This window comes from Schistocerca serialis, chromosome 2 (genome assembly GCF_023864345.2).
Source record: "Schistocerca serialis cubense isolate TAMUIC-IGC-003099 chromosome 2, iqSchSeri2.2, whole genome shotgun sequence".
NCBI classification, from domain to species: Eukaryota; Metazoa; Arthropoda; class Insecta; order Orthoptera; family Acrididae; genus Schistocerca; species Schistocerca serialis.
Genome location: NC_064639.1, coordinates 1,110,342,217 through 1,110,362,387, shown reverse-complemented (window position 1 = coordinate 1,110,362,387; position 20,171 = coordinate 1,110,342,217). Strand labels below are relative to the sequence as shown.

General features: G+C 38.1%; 1 protein-coding gene across 1 annotated transcript in view; it reads right to left on the bottom strand.

Annotated features, from left to right (window-relative positions):
- Positions 1-1,342: 1,342 nt before the first annotated feature.
- LOC126458568 (protein tramtrack, alpha isoform-like) overlaps positions 1,343-20,171 on the bottom strand; it is a 155,089-nt gene continuing 136,260 nt past the window's right edge. Inside the window, exon 5 of the mRNA XM_050095699.1 lies at positions 1,343-2,648. Coding sequence (XP_049951656.1) covers positions 2,158-2,648 — 491 coding nt within the window. The 3' untranslated portion in view covers positions 1,343-2,157. The remainder of the gene's footprint in view (positions 2,649-20,171) is intronic.

Below are 20,171 nucleotides of genomic sequence, written 5' to 3'. Positions count from 1 at the left end.
TGTGTTAAAAACAAATATTTTTTCGCCTGAACTTACACCATTGTATATAAAAACTTAAATTGTTACTTAAAAATACATTAACAAATTCTTACTGGGAAACGGTGCTCCTCTTAGCAGTGATGGGGAAGTAAATGATGAATATGGAAACAGTCACCATACAGCAGAGATACAAAAACTGAAAGCATATCACAAAGCAGCAAAATCTTTTACTTCAACAAATCTGCCAATGCAAGACAAACTGATGTTTGAAGGCAAACTCTGCATTACTTCATGGGGCACAAATGTTTTCAAAGAGTTTTAAAAAAGAGAACACAAGCAATATTAATACGTACGTTTCAATTCAGTTTCCGATCTTTTGAATTATACTAGCATATCTAATGAGTGCAATAATAATTCTGAGTAACAAAATATGTTCAGCACCACTGAATCATTTGCCCATTAATCCATAATATAAAAGTTGAATATTTGTTCTACAAGATTGTCAGTTATGAAATGTCTTCAGATATTCAGCAACGACTTCTCTCCAAAGATTAGAGACGACGCAGTTGCAACCATTTAGCCACCTATGTTTTCAAACCATCTCTAGAGATATGTACATGCAACAATATATTCTTTATATTTTCACAACACTGTAAATACAGTGTACGAACAAACAATAATTTTTAACTCTAATTTGTAGATAAATCATGTTATATGAAAGTTATATTTTATATATGTGTATATATATATAATGTATATAAATATTTATAGGCAGTGATAAAGGCAAAAGCACCATGAAGAGACAACAGTTAAAGGAGAAGAATTGGCCACAAATAATAGCGACAAATTTGGTATTTGTCAATCTTAACAGCCACACCCAATACAAAGTGAAAAATGGTTATTTGGTACAAAAATACTTTTTTTGGAACAGGGGGTGGGGAGTTGGTACCTAGATAAACAGACAAGACAATAGAAAAGACAGAGAGAGCAAGCCTGACTTTACACTTTCAAACAGTTCAGATACAGGTGATCAGACTGCGTAGAACAAATGAATATCAAAGTTTGTAATATGTGATTTCATTACGCTATTAAGTACACTATTCTTACATCACAATTTGTACTTGTCATTAGATTACTTCACAACTACTGGAAAGTCCTTTGGCAAATGTATGGAAAGGAGAAAGAATAATACTAATTTATAAAGAGAAATTCTCCATTTTTCACACATGTAACTTCAAGTGTGTCTGACTACCGCAGAAAATTTACCAAAGACAAAATCACCAGCATGATCAGTGAATCACATATTCAAAGTACTATTTGCAAACAAACAGAAACACACAAAAAAAGGCAGGAGAAAGTATACAGTACTTTGAGCGTACTAAAAAGTTTTCTTGACAAATTTGAATAAAGACATAATGATTAATGATTAATGTTTCCAAGTACAAAAGACAGACTGAAAGAAACTGTTACGATGAAACAAGGCCTTGTAAGTCAATACATTTGTCAGTAGTTGAACAACTAAATGTTCATAAGGATTCATCTTTTTTAAAAGAAATAATAATAGTAATTATTATTATTATTTAGGTTTTGGTGTTTTCAATCAAATTTTTCTTAAACCGGTACAGAAGGTTAGAAGCTGTGAGATAAAGCCGATGTACTTTCTTGAAGTATGAAACTGACAGTTATTACTTACAAGATTCAGCTAATGCAACATGTATAAACCCGGGACTCTTACAAGTAAAAAATGAAATGAGAGAGAAAGTCTTAGAAGACTATAAATTCAAGGCAGGAAAATGAAATGCTCTCTACAACAGATTAAAAAGTTGTTTATATGTAGGGCACATCCAACCACAACAAATGAAAAAGAAAACAATTTTTTTTTCTTTTCTTTTTTTTTTTGCAGAACTAAATTCCCTACCTAACCTCAAGCATATGTGCAATTTGGACTTGGGAATTATCACTTTCATCAAGGCACTGAGTACTGAGAGTTCTTGAATCGTGTATCACACAGGCTGCCAATTTCTTATGAAAAAACAATTGTTCCCACAAATACCATGACACATCCAAATAAAAAATCAACATACACTACTGTGTAATAACATCTAGAAAGATCTGTCACATACAAAACTTTGAAGTCTTAATAAACAATTAACATCTGCCCATTATGAATGCTATCTGTTATGGTGGCAAGAAGAATCCGAGTGGAAATACACAATCTTTAGGCATGAAACAGTCATGTACAGTTTTCATGTGATTTTTCATTTTGTCTGGCCTTGAAAACTCTTTTGAGCATACTGGACATGGAAAGACTTTTCTCTGATGGCCTTCATGATACAAGAAGGCATGTCGCTGGAAGCTATATTTGTTCTTGAATGTTTTCTGGACATCAGCCTTGGCACATTCTGTACACTGGTAAACACCCTCCGAGATGGATGCATATCGAAACAAATTAAGTCCTCGCACACTCATCTCTGTAAGCTGTTCTGCAGGATCTTGGCTGGCAGAAGTGGCTCGACGTCGCGCTCGTCGTTTGACAGGAGGCCGAGCTGCTGGCGGAGCAGACGCAGGTGCTGGTGGTACAGAGGGAGAGCTTGCACTGTCTTCTGGTCCCTCACTCCATCCATCTTCCCTGCTCTGTGGCCGCTCAAGCTTTGGTGTCAGCAGTGGATCTGTGAGCAACACACTGTGTTAATAAATATTCCGGCATGCCTAAAAGTTTGGAGGCAAAGCAAACAGAAAAATAAATTTCATGCAGACGATATTCAAGCTTAATCTACGTATTACTTAATTATGCATTCTTTACATCACTGAGTAGCATATTCTAAGCAACAGACAATGCATAATACATCTGAAAATTAAATGTTATTTGAACAGCATGCCAGCAATTTATATACATAATCACATCAGTAAAACAAAATGTAACATTTAGTTAAGTTTCATGCAAGTATTCTGTTCCTTTCAAATCCTTAACACGAAATACAAATGTGATGTTACAATGCAGCTTTATTCTTATGTATTTAATTATGCAAAAATTGTAACCACTATACACAAAGTATTAACCCCTCAAACTGATGCTCAATAACACTAAATTCTGCATGTAATACCTGTTGTGTACAGCAAAATTCTAAATTTTGAAAAATAACAATTTGCTACAACAGGAATGGTTGACTTTGAAATACTCATAACAGCATGGGTTCAAAAGAATAGAATTCTCTTAAATATCTGATCTTTAATCATGCCTGAAAACTGAAGTATAATAACACCATAATGTTAAAATGGCAATGGTTCCTTAATTTTGTTGTGGCTTTGAGAAAAACCATTGCATCATTCATTTTATTAGAGAAAGTAGCAAAGGATTACGTGACAATACTAACATGTAGTTATTTGGTCCTGTGGGATCGCCTATGTTCAGCCACTGCCTGTATCAGTACTACAGTATCATATATTCTAATTGCATTACTGCTGATACCATTTAAAAATGCTCAGGAATGAATTTGTGTCAAATCCAAGAACAGAAGTACAGGGTGTACATAAAGTCCGGGAACACTTTCAATTATTTATTGCACAAGAACCAAACACTGTACAGATGTCGTACATATGTCGTTATGAAGAGAAACCCTGGAAGTCTTTTCTTTCTTTTTCTTTTCTTTTTCTTCATGTGTACCGCCACAGCGTAGTTAGGTAATTTGCTGATAGTCAGCGCTAGTCGCAAACATGGCGAGTGCAGGAGCTGAGCAAGCTTTCTGTGTGTTGGAGTTCGACAAAAACAAGTGTGCTACAGCTATTCAACAGATGTTTAAAACCAAGTATGATAAGAAGCCACCAAGTACAGAAAAGAAGTCACCAACAAGACAGGTCATTTACCACTGGTACAACAAATTCGTTATGACGGGTTGCTTGTACCCAACGAAGAGAAGCGGACAGCCCTGTGTGAGTGAAGTGAATATGGAGCATGTGCGAGAGACATTCATAAGGAGTCTAAAGAAATTGGTGCGTTGTGCATCCCGTGAACTTGAAATGGCTCCAATGACAGTGTGGAACGTGCTGCGACAGAAGCTGGCTATGGAACCATTCAAATTGGAGCTAGTGCAGATGCTCAATGACTACGACAAAGACAAGCGTGTTTTGTTTGCAGTTGCAACAATTGAATGAGGATGGGGATGGCATTGTTGATCGCTTAATTTTTAGCGACGAAGCCACTTTTCACATTAATGGGAAAGTGAACAGGCATAATTGTCGAATCTGCGGTACAAAGCATCCACATGTTGCATTGAATTTGAGCGTGATTCCCCAAAGGTAAATGTTTTTTGTGCCTTGCCATGTCAAAAACTGTACAGGTCATTCTTCTTTGCTGAGAGCTGGATATTGGACATGTTGCAGCAATGACTGATGTCTCAGATGCAATGAGACTCTCCGTTCATCTTTCAGCAGGATGGGGCTCCACCCCATTTTCATTGTGAAGTTCGTGGGTACCTGAACACGGAGCTGCTGCATTGACAGATCGGCTGTGCTACAGAAGGGGACAGCTGTTTTATGACACAGCCTCCCCAATCACCAGATCTCACTCCGTGTGACTTTTTTCTGCGGGGACACATTAAAGACCTGTTGTATGTACCACCTCTACCACGCGATGCAGCAGAGCTCCGGAAGAGAATAAGGGAAGCAACTGACACAGTCTACGATGCCATGCAGAGACAGGTATGGCAAGAATTTAATTACCATACTGACGTCTGCCAGGTCACTCATGGTTCGCATATTGAATGTTTGTTAAAAAAAATACTTTCAGAGTTTCTCTTCAAAATGCAATATGTATGACATCTGTACAATGTTGAGTTCTTATGCAATAAATAATTGAAAGTGTTCCCGGACTTTATGTACACCCCGTAGCATACAGGTAAATTAATAGACTAGCAATCAATAAAGCCCAAGACCATTGACAAAAATCATTTAAGGAGCCACTCCACTGCCGTGAAGAACGAACACTAGAAAAAAACTTGAGAGGCGTAATGAAGCTTGCTTCACTGCAGAGCAATTTGAATTCTTTCTGTAAGTATTTGCTTTTTCCTTGAACATCAGTATACACTAATTTCTCCTGTTATTTAATTATTTTTTATTCAACAATCCCTGATTCTGCTACCATTTTTACAAACAAACAGCCCTCTCTTTCTTACCTTCCCAACCAATCCGTCTCTCCTTTCCAAGGTAGGAACTAATAAGCCTAAATGATGATGTGTACTTTTATATTTGCCTATCAGCAGAACTAAATATTTCATTTCCTGAAGGCTCAGTACTGGCCAGCAATACTTTTTCATAATGTTATGGATTTCTTGAGTGGATTTTTCCTTTAATACAGGTCTTGGTGAGCTCAGATTACTTGTATCTGTATAGAATGAGAGCTTCTATGCAGTCTAGTACAGAAACTTTCCCATTACACACTTACCCAGTCGAGTGTGAAAAATATTTTGAAGCTTGTGGCAAAGCAATATTAAAATCAAAAAACTTCTTGAAATGTGTCTGCTGTCTCGCTTAGTCATGACCGCTGTGGAGGCAGAGTTACAGCAGATTATCACCTTTATAGTGCCACCTAGTACTTCACTGTCATGAAGGTCTACTAGTTACCATCTTGCGGGCTTTCTTGGAACACACGGAAAATAAAATGTTTCTTAGCTAACTTGGAGGAAAAGGATGAGGAGTTATGGGGAGAGGGGTTGGGAGAGAGAGAGGAAGAGAGTGTGCTTGGTATACCGCAGACATCAAGGGTAAAACTCAAACTGTTTCTACCATTGATAACAAAGTATAATAGCAAACCTAACCAAAGGCAGGGTCATGCCAGTGAAAAATGTGAAGCATTGGGGAATGATCATTTAACAGATGAGGAACTTGAGAGAGAAAGTCAACAATGAAACTACATGACAAATTAAAAATGTGTACTGTACAGGGACTTGCAGGTTATGCTGTTATTGAATGATCTACCCAGCTGAAACCTCACAATCCCTGTAAACAGCTTCGATCTGACAGATACTTTACCCTACTTTTCCAACTTGACATAGATTTAATTCATTAGGAAGTTTCAGTATACACACTGCTGCAGAGAAGAAGATTCATCTTCACGACTAAAGTATTTATTGAATTATAAGACAACCCCTCTTTTTACAGAATCAAATGACGTTCTGCTGCAGGCAGTAAATATTCACTGGCCCAGCATGGATACTGAGGGTTTCTGTAACTTTCCTGCTTTAAAAAGTCTGTTCACACTAACTTTCATTACTTAAAGTTGTGAGGTCATGCCACCAGGAATTATAAGCAGGTCTGTGCTGTTCTCTACAGTCAAAGGCTTAACTACCTCAATGAGGTGCCCCTGAAAGAATCCAGCACCAACATCTTTCTTTCTGTCAAACAAAGAGCATAGTATTCTGTCCCAAACAAATTTTAACCAATCTCCCGTCCATCACTTTTCTTGGCATCTAAAGATAAGTATTGGAGGCAGTTTTTCTTTTGATATCGTTTTCCTATGAAGTAATGCAAATGGGGGGGAGGGAAGGGGGGGGGGGGGGTGCTTCCTTACATCTGCTAGTGTACTTAGCATTACTGTTATTTAGAATTTCTTATAGGAACTCTTAACACCCTTCATGTTGACAGTAATATTTGATGACATATCAAACTAAACACTCATCTGGGTCAGTGTTGCTGTTATGGCTTACTAAACAGTTGCGTCACTTCCTTTGATTATGTTTACTACTAAACAGCTACTGTTATCCAAACCCAAACGCAGGTTGCCTAACCAACAGTTTCCAGCGGCAACACAAATTTGATATTCGGTATTTCATATAATTACTGACTGAATTTAAAAATTTAAAACACTGTCAATCTCCTTCTTAAGAGGTGTAACCTCGCATTAAAGCTTAATAAGGCAGATATTAAAGTTAGAAACAATGTTATGTCCTGAAGCAGGGCTATATAACCAAACTATATTCATCCGGTATTTGAGAATGAGAACACTTAGTGACTTCGAACAAAGTTTACACATAATTTCAAGCATTTCAAAACTTTTTCTCACTAATACCACTGATAAAATAACGAAAGGTAAAAAGTTTAACACTTACTACATTTTCACTGTTAATGTAGCAGAAATTCAGCATCAGGCACGATGTTTTAATTTACGTCTTTATATTTTCCAGACAGTATCCACATATACCACTGAATGTATTTCAAAAATTATATCATTATATAATGCATAGTTTATAGATATGACATCATAAAAAAGGGAGTTCTATTCCTTAAAACATTGGTGGGTTACTGGTATGATGCTGATATGCCAGTTTTTTTCATCAAGCACTACAGGAAGAGGTTGAGAAAGTGGTGCTCTGCTTGTTAACAGAAGCCCCACTCTCATCATCATCGTCACACAATGTTTTGAATTCCATGATGCACACAGTGGGAAAGTTTCTCTTTACCTCGAGTGCCTTCATTTGGATATTTCAAGTAATCAGGACGCCTTCACTGTGTTTCTCCTGGACGTACAAAACAACATGCTGACCCCACTTTCAGAAACATTTCCTGCTTCAGTCCCCTGAACATTTGGTGTATAGAACTAATGTTCTTTAATTTATTCTTTATCTGACACCACCTATGAACATTAACTTCTGTTACACCAAATTTTCTTCCTGTTGCAGTTATTTGTGGTCTCCACTTCAAGAATCACGACTGTCTGTCTGAACCTATTGTGAACCATGAACTCTTAGATCCATGTTTCTTAACAGACACATGGCTGTAATTTGTATCCATTGTCGATTGCTATAATTTACAGTTCATGCTGTGCTGACAATATTAAAAACTGAATGACAATAATATACAATGGCCCAAAAACAATACAATTTTTCTTGACCCCTTACAGATGAATCGGCAGAAACCTTACCATTTCAGATTAACATTATTGCCAACCCTGAAAATCAACAGTGCTGCAGAACAGTAGCAGCTTTAGCAGCATTGTTGACGCTTATGTTTCATATTTTGTGTCGTGTTCAAAGTGTTTGTTAGTATTAACTTGCCTCTTGTAGAAATGTATACTACTGCTAAGTATTTGTTTAATTTTAAAGTCAAGTCAGTTCAATTCTGACTAAAAATGGATTAAGGTGAACTGCTAGTCAAATGTGGTATATGTTCATAAAAAGCCAAGATCCACACTCCGTATTCCCTTGGCTGGCAGCACACTGAAATCTGCTGCCCACTTCATACCAGTGCTTGGCCACTTTCGTCTAACTATTAGACCTCAACGTTTACAAATTCTTAAAACTAAATCTGGGAAAAAACCTTATCTTACAGTTGGGTAAATAGGGTATTGTGCTTCTGAGGTACACTAAGGGATCAAAAGTATCCGAACACCCGCAAAAACGTACATTTTTCATATTAGGTGCATTGTGCTTCCACCTACTGCCAGGTACTCCATATCAGCAACCTCAGTAGTCATTAGACATCATGAGAGAGCAATATAAGGCGTTACACGAAACTCACAGACTTCAAACGTGGTCAGGTGATTGGGTGTCATTTGTGTCATACATCAGTATGCGAGATTTCCACACTCCTGAACATCCCTAGGTCCACTGTTTCTGATGTGATAGTGAAGTGGAAACACGAAGGGACACGTACAGCAGAAAAGCGTACATGTCGGCCTCATCTGTCCAGACCGTCACAGGAATTCCAAACTGAATCAGGATCCACTACAAGTACTACTGACAGTTAGGTGAGAGGTGAGATAACTTGGATTTCATTGTCAAGCGGCTGCTCATAAGCCACACATCACGCCGGTAGATGCCAAATGACGCCTTGCTTGGTGTAAGGAGCGTAAACATTGGATAACTGAATAGTGGAAAAACGTTGTGTGGAGTGATGAATCATGGTACACAATGTAGTGATCCGATGGCACAGTGTGGGTATGGTGAATGCCCTGTGAACGTCATCTGCCAGCATGTGTAGTGCCAACAGTAAAATCCGGAGGCAGTGGTGTTATGGTGTGGTCGTGGTTTTCATAGAGGGGCTTGCATCCCTTGTTGTTTTGTGTGGCACTATCACAGCACAGGCCTACAATGATGTCTTAAGCACCTTCTTGCTTCCCACTGTTGAAGAGCAATTCAGGGATGGCGACTGCATCTTTCAGTATGACTGAGCACCTGTTTATAATGCATAACATCCCTGTAATGGACTGGCCTGCACAGAGTCCTAACCTGAATCCTGTAGAACACCTTTGGGATGTTTTGGAACGCCAATTTCGAACTGGGCCTCACCGACTGACATCAATACCTCTCCTCAGTGCAAGATTCCAAGAAGAATGGGCTGCCATTCCCAATAAATCTTCCAGCACTTGATTGAATGTATGCCTGCGAGAGGGGAAGCTGTCATCATGACTAAGGGTGGGCAAAGACCACACTGAAATCCAGCATTACCGATGGAGGGCATCACGAACTTGTAAGTCATTTTCAGCCAGGTGTCCGGATACTTTTGATCACTTAGTGTATATTTGCACACATACACTGTTAGCCAAAACATTATGTAATTCCATGCTTCTTAGGAAACGATGATGGCAAATTTTACTTTAAACACACCGCACACTACTGGAAGATTGACTAAGATTAATGTGTGCAATTGTGTATTTTTATCTGCCCCCCCCCCCCCCCCCCCCACACACACACACACCAACTACTGGCAGATTGGTAAATACATACAAAAGATGATGTATCTACTTGTTTCAGATCTGTAGCGGTCTTCACAAGAAAAGAGAAATTAGAAAGGCTCGCAAGGAAAGTGAGCTTTGAATGATAAAGTGTGAAGTTACAATAGATATCATGTCAAAAGAGAAACTACAGGGCAGGACAAGAAAGAATTCAACAATGAAATCCTAACTACACATGTGTTTTTAAAATCTTAAGACAGAGGAGGAGAAAAGAGCAGATTGACTTCTGATTGCAAGGGTAGGAAAGACAGGGAACAGAACATAGAAGAAGACAGAACAGTGGGAAAGAATGAAGGCAGACTCGAACAAATCTACAAAAAACTGAACAAAAGAGCCAGAATGAAAAAAAATTGCAAAATATGTGTTTGGAGGGGAGGAGTGCGGGGAGAGGCGGAGTACCAGAGAACAAACATGAAAAGGTAAAACGATTGATTAGTAAGAGAGAGTGATGATGCACACATTACAATTTGCCTTCATAATAAAAAAAATATATATATATGAAACCTATCAAATCTCACATAGTTCCTTTCCAAGCATCTGGTAAGTAGGATGAACTTTTATTTTGTCATAGTTTTACTGCATAACTTGGATTGTTCTTTTCTTTACAAGTTATTGTAGACTGAAAAAATAAATTGCGATACAGGTCATCATGGAAGATTAACAACCACCTTCCCAGGTATCAATCTTTTGGTGGGTTTCATCCCACATTCTTCCTTTCCTTTACTAGTCTCCATATTTCATACATCAAATATACTTAATAACCTCTTTTACATATTTCAATATTTTTCTTTTCTTTGCAGATTTTCCCTGCAATTCTCAAAATTAATTAGTCCAAGATGGCACAGCTCTTTTCATCTACTTTTCCCCTATTTGTGCTCAGTTCCAATTTTAAATCAATATTGGTCATCTGCAGGATTGTTGAACATTTTCTTTGTCTGTACCAGTTCATTCTTTACATCTCTTTTCTTAAGTCATCTTGTGTGGTGTTGATCACCACAAAAAATTGTTTAACATCACCTACTTCTCTTTCCACCCTTACTGTAAGCGCTTTGTTTTACAGGCACATCAGTGACTTTATTGTTTGGAGCAGACTCACAATGTCTTATTGCCAGGCACGTTATCAAAGGTGCGCACTGTACTTCAAAAATGGTGCAGCCACACAGGTGTCTCCCACAATATCATACCCCACTTAGCAAACTTTATATTGCTTCTCGTCCATTCACCCATTCTCCAAGCTCCCAGGTATGTTGCCAACAGAACATTCATTATTTTACCCATGTCATCTTTCCAGTTAGGTTGCAGAAAAATCTGCCAACTCTTTGACAACAGTTATTTCAGGCAAGTGATCTGCTGAACTATAACTTCCTAGCAACTGCATGTCAATGTAAATTGAAGTAGTGGCATGTTGCCTTACACTGAAGAGACTTATAAGATGATGTGGAATGTTGCTGCAGTAATTCTGCACAAAAGTATGTAAAAAAAAAAGATCTCACTGAAATTTGAGATGGCTTAGCACATACGTGATTTTATGTCTTTGATGCAATTATATTGTCTGAAACCTAATGACTTATTTCTATCATCATTAGTTGCAAATGCCATAAATTTCAAATGTTTTTATATGCTATTTCAGTTTCAATAGCGATTTGAAACAAATGAAGTAAAAGGTACTGAACAATTTAGTAACTGTTATAAGGAAGGACAATCATTAACTGCAATAAATGTACATTAATCTAAGCCTTGGTATATTTTAAAAAGTGAAACTGTTTCATAAGTACCAAATTAATATTCTTCAGCGACTCCATCCCTACCCAACTTTTTCTTCTTTTCAGTGTTTGTTTCATAGTATATGTAGTGACATACAAGCATTAATTTGACTTTTCCCATGGGCATTATCCATTATTGCATTAAGGTATTAATTGGCGATGAGGGCTGTTCAGAAAGTAGGGAACATTTCCGTCTGACATCGCTATGCGCGCGCCAATCGCATATTGTTTGGTATAAGCGTGCACAGCTGTTCAGTCGGCACCCATCCATGACAGCGGGAATGTCTCTGCGTATCTGGTTTTTTCAATATTCGAATTTGAAATGTGCACCTGTTGTGAGGTGCGGTCTGTGATTCGGTTTTTGTTGGCATTAAACCTAAAACCTATAGAAATTTAAAGTGAACTGTGCGAAGTGCACGGAAACAACGTAATGAGTGAATGTTCCGCCGGAAATGGTGCATTCGGTTTAAAAATGGCCGAACCAACATTCATGATGAAGAGAAGAGTGGACGCCCGAGCATTGTGACTGACGATCTTGTCGCTAAAGTTGATGAAACAATTCGTGAAAACCATCGCTTCACAACAACGGAGCTTTCGCTTTCTTTTCCACAAGTTACACAGACTTTGTTGTTAGAAATTGTCACTCAAAAGAGTGGACGCCCGAGCATTGTGACTGACGATCTTGTCGCTAAAGTTGATGAAACAATTCGTGAAAACCATCGCTTCACAACAACGGAGCTTTCGCTTTCTTTTCCACAAGTTCCACAGACTTTGTTGTTAGAAATTGTCACTCAAAAGCTAAGCTACCACAAATTTTGTCTTTGCACAACAATGCCTGACCTCACACAGCAAACCGCACTAAGAACTCCTTGATTCATTCAAATGGGAAATTTTCCTTCATCGCCCTACAGCCCCGACCTGGCACCAAGCGACTTCCATTTGTTTCTCAACATGAAGACCTGGCTTGCAACGCGGCACTTTGATGTCGACGTGGAACTCTAGGCGGGCGTGACTCACTGGCTGAAGTCTCAGGTGGCAGAATTTTACGATGAAGGACTTTCAAAGATTGTCCACCGCTATGATAAGTGCCTCAATGTGTTTGGTGACTGTGGAAAAGTAGTATGTCAGTTGCTCTTTCAGATGTATATAATAAAATGTATTTGTTGTACCTAGTTTCCTTTTTTTAATGCCAAAACTTTCCCCACTTTCTGATTAGCCCTCATATTACTGAGACAATACACGAACAAATATGTTAGAAAGTGATGGAAATCTACAATACAAATTCACAAAAGTACGGTGATAGCTCAAATATTTAATTGTCTCCCATGAAAAGTATTCACATATATGGATGCACGGATCAACAGGAACTATTTGTACTTGGAAAAAGGGTTAAAACAGTAACAGGAGTTCTAATATGACTAGTCAAAAATCTGAAAGTGCCTACTCAAAGAAGTAAATTTCAGCATGAGTATTGATATTCTGCAAAGGAAGCATAACTAAAATATTTTTCAATTTAGTATTGCTACTTATGAGGGGGTACTTTCTGAAGTCAATTCAAACATGATAAAATTGTAAGAGCTATCTCTGCATCAATTACATGTAGTGCACCTACACACCACAGTTCTGTTCTCCCTCTTTTCCATACCTGTGAGAAACAAGAGTTATTTTGGTTTCTTTGTCTACCAATTTTCAATCTTTTCCAGTAACTGAACAAATCTGAGTAATTGGTTGTCATATTTTAAATTAGAATCTCATCTCAAGAGTAACAGAGTTGTTCTCTACTGCAATCCATAGCAAAGTTTTATTGATGTTAAAGCTCTTTAAGTAAGATTTCTTCCTTTGTGCTTAGTCCCACAGCCTCATGATTTATTGAATGAAATTTCTCTAGCAAGGTTTTATTTTACTGAACAAAAATTTATACTTAATAATGACCACTTTTGATGTCACTGTCACTTTCAAATACATAATCATTCCCCATGAATATACAATCTCGCCAATAAACTCTTAATACAGGGAGTTTGGGCTATAGATATAAAAAACATTTGTTTATATTTCAGTACTTATTAAGGCATATAACTTATTTGTCCAGGATTGTACAAAGGAGGTCAAACATTTTTATGCATGTTGGTATAGTTCAATGTGGGCACCGTTTGTAGCTCGACAGATATCGGAAAGTACTCCACTTCTCGCCACATGTCCATAAGCATAAGTTTTATGGCACCTTATGTATCTGTTCTCTCACTAACTTCCCCATGAAAGTGGGGTGGGGCCTCATCCTACAGAAAATGATGTCAGGAGGCATCTGCGGAATTGCATAGTTTACCAACTTGTCGACATAGGTGTGCTCTGCCACTGTAGCCACCATCTCACTATGTTTTGTAATCTCCACCACACTTTAACTTTTTGTGTGTCCCTTTCACACTCAATCACTTCTCCTATTGTCTCACTTACCCATATTCGACAGTTATGTCAGTTAACTTTGCCAATGATGTGGAAGGAAAGCTTCATCACTGAACAGCACTGCACTGAGGCAGTTATGGTTTTCATCTGTACGATACAACATGTCAATAGCAAAATCACATCATCTGTGGAGATCCTCAGGCTTAATGTGCGAACGTTGGAGTTTGTAAGCAGGCTAATCCCGTACTAGCTTGTCTAATAGACTTACATGGACTTCTGGCAAATGCTTTGTGCATATGTTTCATTGTCTTTTCTTCACATGGGTTTTTGGATGTTTCCAGCATTTGAAATCAATTTTCCAATTTCTCAAAGAGTTATGTCCCACTAATAAATTGATCTTGTATGGGAGGATCCATGTTCCATTCTCTTCTTGCACGCCACTGAACATATGTTGCGGAATTGCATAGTTTACCAACTTGTCGACATAGGTGTGCTCTGCCACTGTAGCCACCATCTCACTATGTTTTGTAATCTCCACCACACTTTAACTTTTTGTGTGTCCCTTTCACACTCAATCACTTCTCCTATTGTCTCACTTACCCATATTCGACAGTTATGTCAGTTAACTTTGCCAATGATGTGGAAGGAAAGCTTCATCACTGAACAGCACTGCACTGAGGCAGTTATGGTTTTCATCTGTACGATACAACATGTCAATAGCAAAATCACATCATCTGTGGAGATCCTCAGGCTTAATGTGCGAACGTTGGAGTTTGTAAGCAGGCTAATCCCGTACTAGCTTGTCTAATAGACTTACATGGACTTCTGGCAAATGCTTTGTGCATATGTTTCATTGTCTTTTCTTCACATGGGTTTTTGGATGTTTCCAGCATTTGAAATCAATTTTCCAATTTCTCAAAGAGTTATGTCCCACTAATAAATTGATCTTGTATGGGAGGATCCATGTTCCATTCTCTTCTTGCACGCCACTGAACATATGTTGCAGATTTTAACTCTGCTAACCATAGCACATACTGCGCCTTTTGCTGTGGCATCCATATGTTGACTGTCAGGAGTATGTCTGCTTGCTGCTGAATAAATATTTGTGTGCATGTGTCATACAACTCAGCACTGTTCATTAAACCTTGGAGAGTGTGTCTATTGATTGCTTATTTACTCAGCAACATAACATACTGAACTCTTTTGTTGTAAACATTTGTTTGTGAAAATCTCTAAGCCCAGACACCCTGTAGATAATAAATACGATATAGTATGTATGACATGGTGTGCAAGTTATTAAATTTTTTGCAGTGTATAAGGTCATCTCTATCTCAGTCAGTGAGCTGTTTGTGCATCCAACTCTCTCTCACACGGAGGATATCCAGCTTCATGTTGAGATCTTTGGTTTGTAAGGAAGACTAGAAAGAGGGGCACTCACTCAGCCTGAAGAGTAAGTAGCAATTCCAGTCGGAAAGCTGACATTAAGAGATGGAAGAATGGTGAGCTAGTCACAAGTCCTTTCAAATGGACATCCCACAGCAACACAAAAAGAATATGACTCAGGGGTTTGTCACTAGCATGTGGTCTGTTGTGTCTAATTAATGAGTTACTTGGAGTGAATAAGGACTCAGTGTGCACTATTAATCCTATTCTGCATAAAATATAATCAGAAAATGATACACTGTATACATACACAAAACATTATATTGAACCATTATCAGCATAATTCACAGCTGCTGCATCACTTGTAGTTTTGTTGTTATGTAGGCATACAGTCAATAGTAATAGCTGATAGGTGCTCTAGTGAAGCAGCCCACTTGTTTCACTGACTATAAATGCCATCATATACAGCTAAAGTCACACCATTATGCATAAATGAAATGGCAGTTGAATTCTTGTTGCATTATCATGCCTCACAATACGCTTGGGCATAGAAATAATCCCTTTCTTGAAATATGATCTCCACGTCCAAACAAATGATGACAACTTAGATTTGTTCCAAGAGTGAACTAGATATTACTTTACCAACAAAGGAAAGTTGGAAACAATGAAGCAAAAATTAATTTTCTCATGAACAATATAAATAAGATTAAACAGTGAGTTAATTAAATGTTTCTTCAAGAATACTCTTTTCCAAATATGGTAACAGTTAATAAGTCTTGTCTCAATTTAGCAGTTTTTCCCAAGATAATAACAAAGTAACAGTTAACAAACACAATAATTAAAAACAAAATAAATGTCGTGCAGAGTGGAACACTTCATAATAAAAGGTAGTTTATTTTTATAATCATCAGAAAAATTATAAATGAAGTTTTAAACATAACATATATAAATAATTCATGCAGATCTTGCAGAATTTAAATAAAGTGAAGCTGAATATGATGTAAAAATGATAAAATTATAACAGCTACAAAAAACAAACAACTAAAAACAGAAAGTTTTCCACGGCACCTGCATTAAATGCAAAACCTCTGCTTAACAACTGTTAACTTGCGCCACACTAGCCAAAACAAAAACAGAACAAAATAAAAACTCTCACATTGCTTAGCTTAGATAAATCTGCATACCAATTCTTTAATGAAGGTATTTCCAGCTGTACTCAGTAAATTAATTATATATTTCAAATGGTGACAATGCTAGCCATGATCACCCTTCTCGTATGTCCACAGACACTGAAGTATTTAATTTTTCATTAATACAAGTTATTACACGAAGGATTCCACTTTTCGGTATAACTGACCTAAAACTTTCTGCTAACATGAAATTTTTAAGCACAAATACATTACATGCATTCTAGAAAGTTTTGTGTGTTTAAGTATATGAACAAACAGACCAAACATACAGTTATTTCAATTTATGAGTTGCCTTAAATCATATAAACAAATACATAAATAAACAAAAATTATACCCGCATCCTTCCCTTTCTCTAACCAAAACAAATGAAAATTGGTACCCTGACCCAACATGTTGCCAAGCCAAATGGATAAAAAAAAATAGTAGCAATAATTTTCTGTTCCACATCAATGTTTTAATTTTGTTATACATTTATTTGGTGTTATTTCTGAAGTATGTTTGACATAACCAATTGATGCTTTTGGGTTTCCAGCCTAGTTGTAGATACCACTTTTGCACAAAATATTTCAATGACTGATTTAGTTATCATCTTATGGCAGAGTGCACACAAAATAAGTTAGTATGCAACTGCACACATGTCATAGCAGGGGAGGGGTGCAAGTGGCATCAATGACCACCACACAGTGGTGGAGGTGGAGATTGACAGTTGAAGCCTATGCACAAGCACTTATCTTGTGTACCTTGTACACTACAGTTAGCATGTCTGCATATTATTGTGTTAACGGGTCATGTTAGCACATCCACTGATTTGACAAATATAGGCAATCAAAGTCAATAATTTCTCACTACATTAATAAAAAAGAACTCACATAAACAAAGGATTAACCAAGGCGTAACAAGACTGAACATCAACTGTCAAAATGAAATGTCATAAACAAAGAAAGTTAAAAAATGTAACATAGGAGACAACGTTGCTTTCTGCGATACTGACAGAGTAAAATAAAGAACAGGGGTCACATGAAAATTGTGTGTCACTACCCTTATGACACTTTCAGAAATATTACCTAAAATTAAAATTTTCTTCTTCCTTCATGTCTTTTGGAAGTAGTTAAGCCTTTAGAAGTACACTATGCAACAGAATTAAATGATCACTTCTTCGAAACACCATAATTGTCTCAATGCAAGAGTTTGAAATTTGGCTCAAAAGTGCCTTTGCAAAGGTGCAAAAGCATGCAATCTAACCCTCGGGTTCGATGACACTTCAAACAAAAAATTGTCAGCCCATGCAAAAAGAGCCATGGCTCAGAATTTGATGCGATGTATAAAGCGGGTTAATGATGTCATACTGGCACCGAATTTCAACACTATTCTGCCCAATGCCACTGTGGAAATGTAACTTGATGGTAACGTTGTCACAACTTCTCTTACCCATATTTCACCCCTTGTTCAGATGCCTCTGAGATGGAGGTCAGAACCGTGATGCCCAGTGCTGAAATGATGTGGTTTTCTTATGGATGGCCAAAGAAAATATTTCAAACAAACTGCCACTCACAATCAAAATGAAAAGGCCTCAGGGGGTGGCATAAAACGCATCAGTGAAACCACCCATATCCTTGAGATACTGATTTCTACACATTTCGCAGTTGAAAACGACAGTTCTCAGAGTGAAGAGCAAAAGGGCAACATTATTGACAAACTTTGGTACTGTTGACACCTCCTGGGCAATTTGGCACTTCTTGACAGACACAACAGGGGTTCAATTCCATTGAACATGATCTCACCCCTTTGGAGTGCAGGACAACAGCAAATTTTGCTGTGTGTGCCGAGTGGAACTACTAGGAACTGTTCAAAATTGTTTGATGAAATCTCAACATGATCCAAAGCAGTAAAGGGTCCTTACTCTTTTTTGGTGCTCCTGTTTCATGCCCTCCTGTGGAGCAATCACAGAGGGATGGACCATTGACACAAGTGTGAATAAAATGACAAGGTGTACCTCCAAGACACCCCTGTATGGCTAAACCCTTGGTGGCACATGTCCACTATTGAGTATTTTAAAAATGTGGCTTTAATACGAAGACCTGGGAAATACTCCTTGATGCTTGCAGGCAGGCAACTGGCTTTGAAGGTGTATGAGGTGGTTGCCTACCTGTGGGTGCCATTTGTTGGTTCTCTCTGTAAAGGTACATTTGTAAAATTATCAACCCAACGTGGGCACCTGCAACTGAGAGTTTTATGGAATTATGGGGCCTTACAGGAATCCTTTGAAGTTTTATTCTTGCATGCGTCAATGTCACATCCCTCCATGCCGTAGGAGGTCATGAAACTGCACTGAGAAAGCGTAAGGACCTTTCGCTGCTTCAAATCACATTCAGATTTTATCAAATGGTTTTGAATGGTTCCAACGTGATCACGAGAGCAAAAATTGAAGTTGTGCTTCACTCCAAAGGGGGTATGATCACGACAAATAGGCATGCAGCCTCACAATGTCCATAGAAAAGGGCTGAAACGGGGTGTCGGCAGTGACAAAGGTTATCAAGAACATCTTCCTGGTACTCACACCACTGTCAACCATGTGTGGGAATCAACATCTCAAGGAAATGGGTGTTGTCATTGATGCACTTTATGCCACCCTCAGGCCTTTTCGCTTCTGTTCTGAGTGCCAATGTGTCTGCAGAAAACTGCTCTACGTGACACAGTTCTGACCTCCATCGTGAAATGTAGGCAAGAGGGCCTGTGACAATCTTCACATCATATGACATGTCCAGGGTAGCGCTGGGCAGAATTGTGGTTAAATTTAGTGCCATCAAGGCCGAGGGTGACACTGCAGGTTGCCATGATTTTTCACCATTGCAGTGGAAGGTAGTAGGCACCTTTGAACCAAATTTCAAACTTTGGAATGGGAGACAATTATGGGGTTTTGAGAGAGTGCTCCTTTAATTCTCTTGAACACTGTGCTTAGAGCTATAGCTCCTCCTCCTTTATTCTCTTCATTTTGTGACTGGAATAGCTAGCGGTTCCTGCAACCCTCTCAAGGGTAGCTTTTAATGAAATTTTTGCTTCCTTATTTCCCTGTTCTGAAAAATTCACTGGCATCTCATATAATATCGGATGTCTGATAAAGGATAACTATCCTTGCACTTATTGTGTTGTTGTGCAAGTGCCACATTATTTTGTGCAAGATGTACTACTGGCAAAATCTTATAGGAAATTACTGCCTGTACTCCTAACAGAAGTGCTGTTGCCACCACATCCCTATTTAAAGCAATTTCGATTCCCTGTGCCCACTGTATGAAAGAATCATCTGTGAGACATCCGACTGAAACAGCTAAGAGAATCAGTTGTCATTGAAATCTGCCTGCAGTATAAGAACTAAGTATATCAAAATAAGGATGTAAGAGAGCTTAATACACATGGATAAATGTAGCAATTTGAGTAAGACTTCAGATCTGACACACTTATGATCTCACAGGCAGTGTCATACAACAGAGTCAGATAACACCAAGGAAACATACATTTCACAGAATAAGGATGTGGATGCTGGGAAACAACAATGTGTGTAATGGGGTATCCTGGCTGTTGTTGTTGTTGTTGTTGTTGTCTTTAGTCTGAAGACCACTTTGATGCAGCTCTCCTTGCTACTCTATCCTGTGCAAGCCTCTTGATCTCGAAATAATTACTGCAATGTACATACTTCTGGATATGCTTACTGTATTCATCTGTGGTCTCCC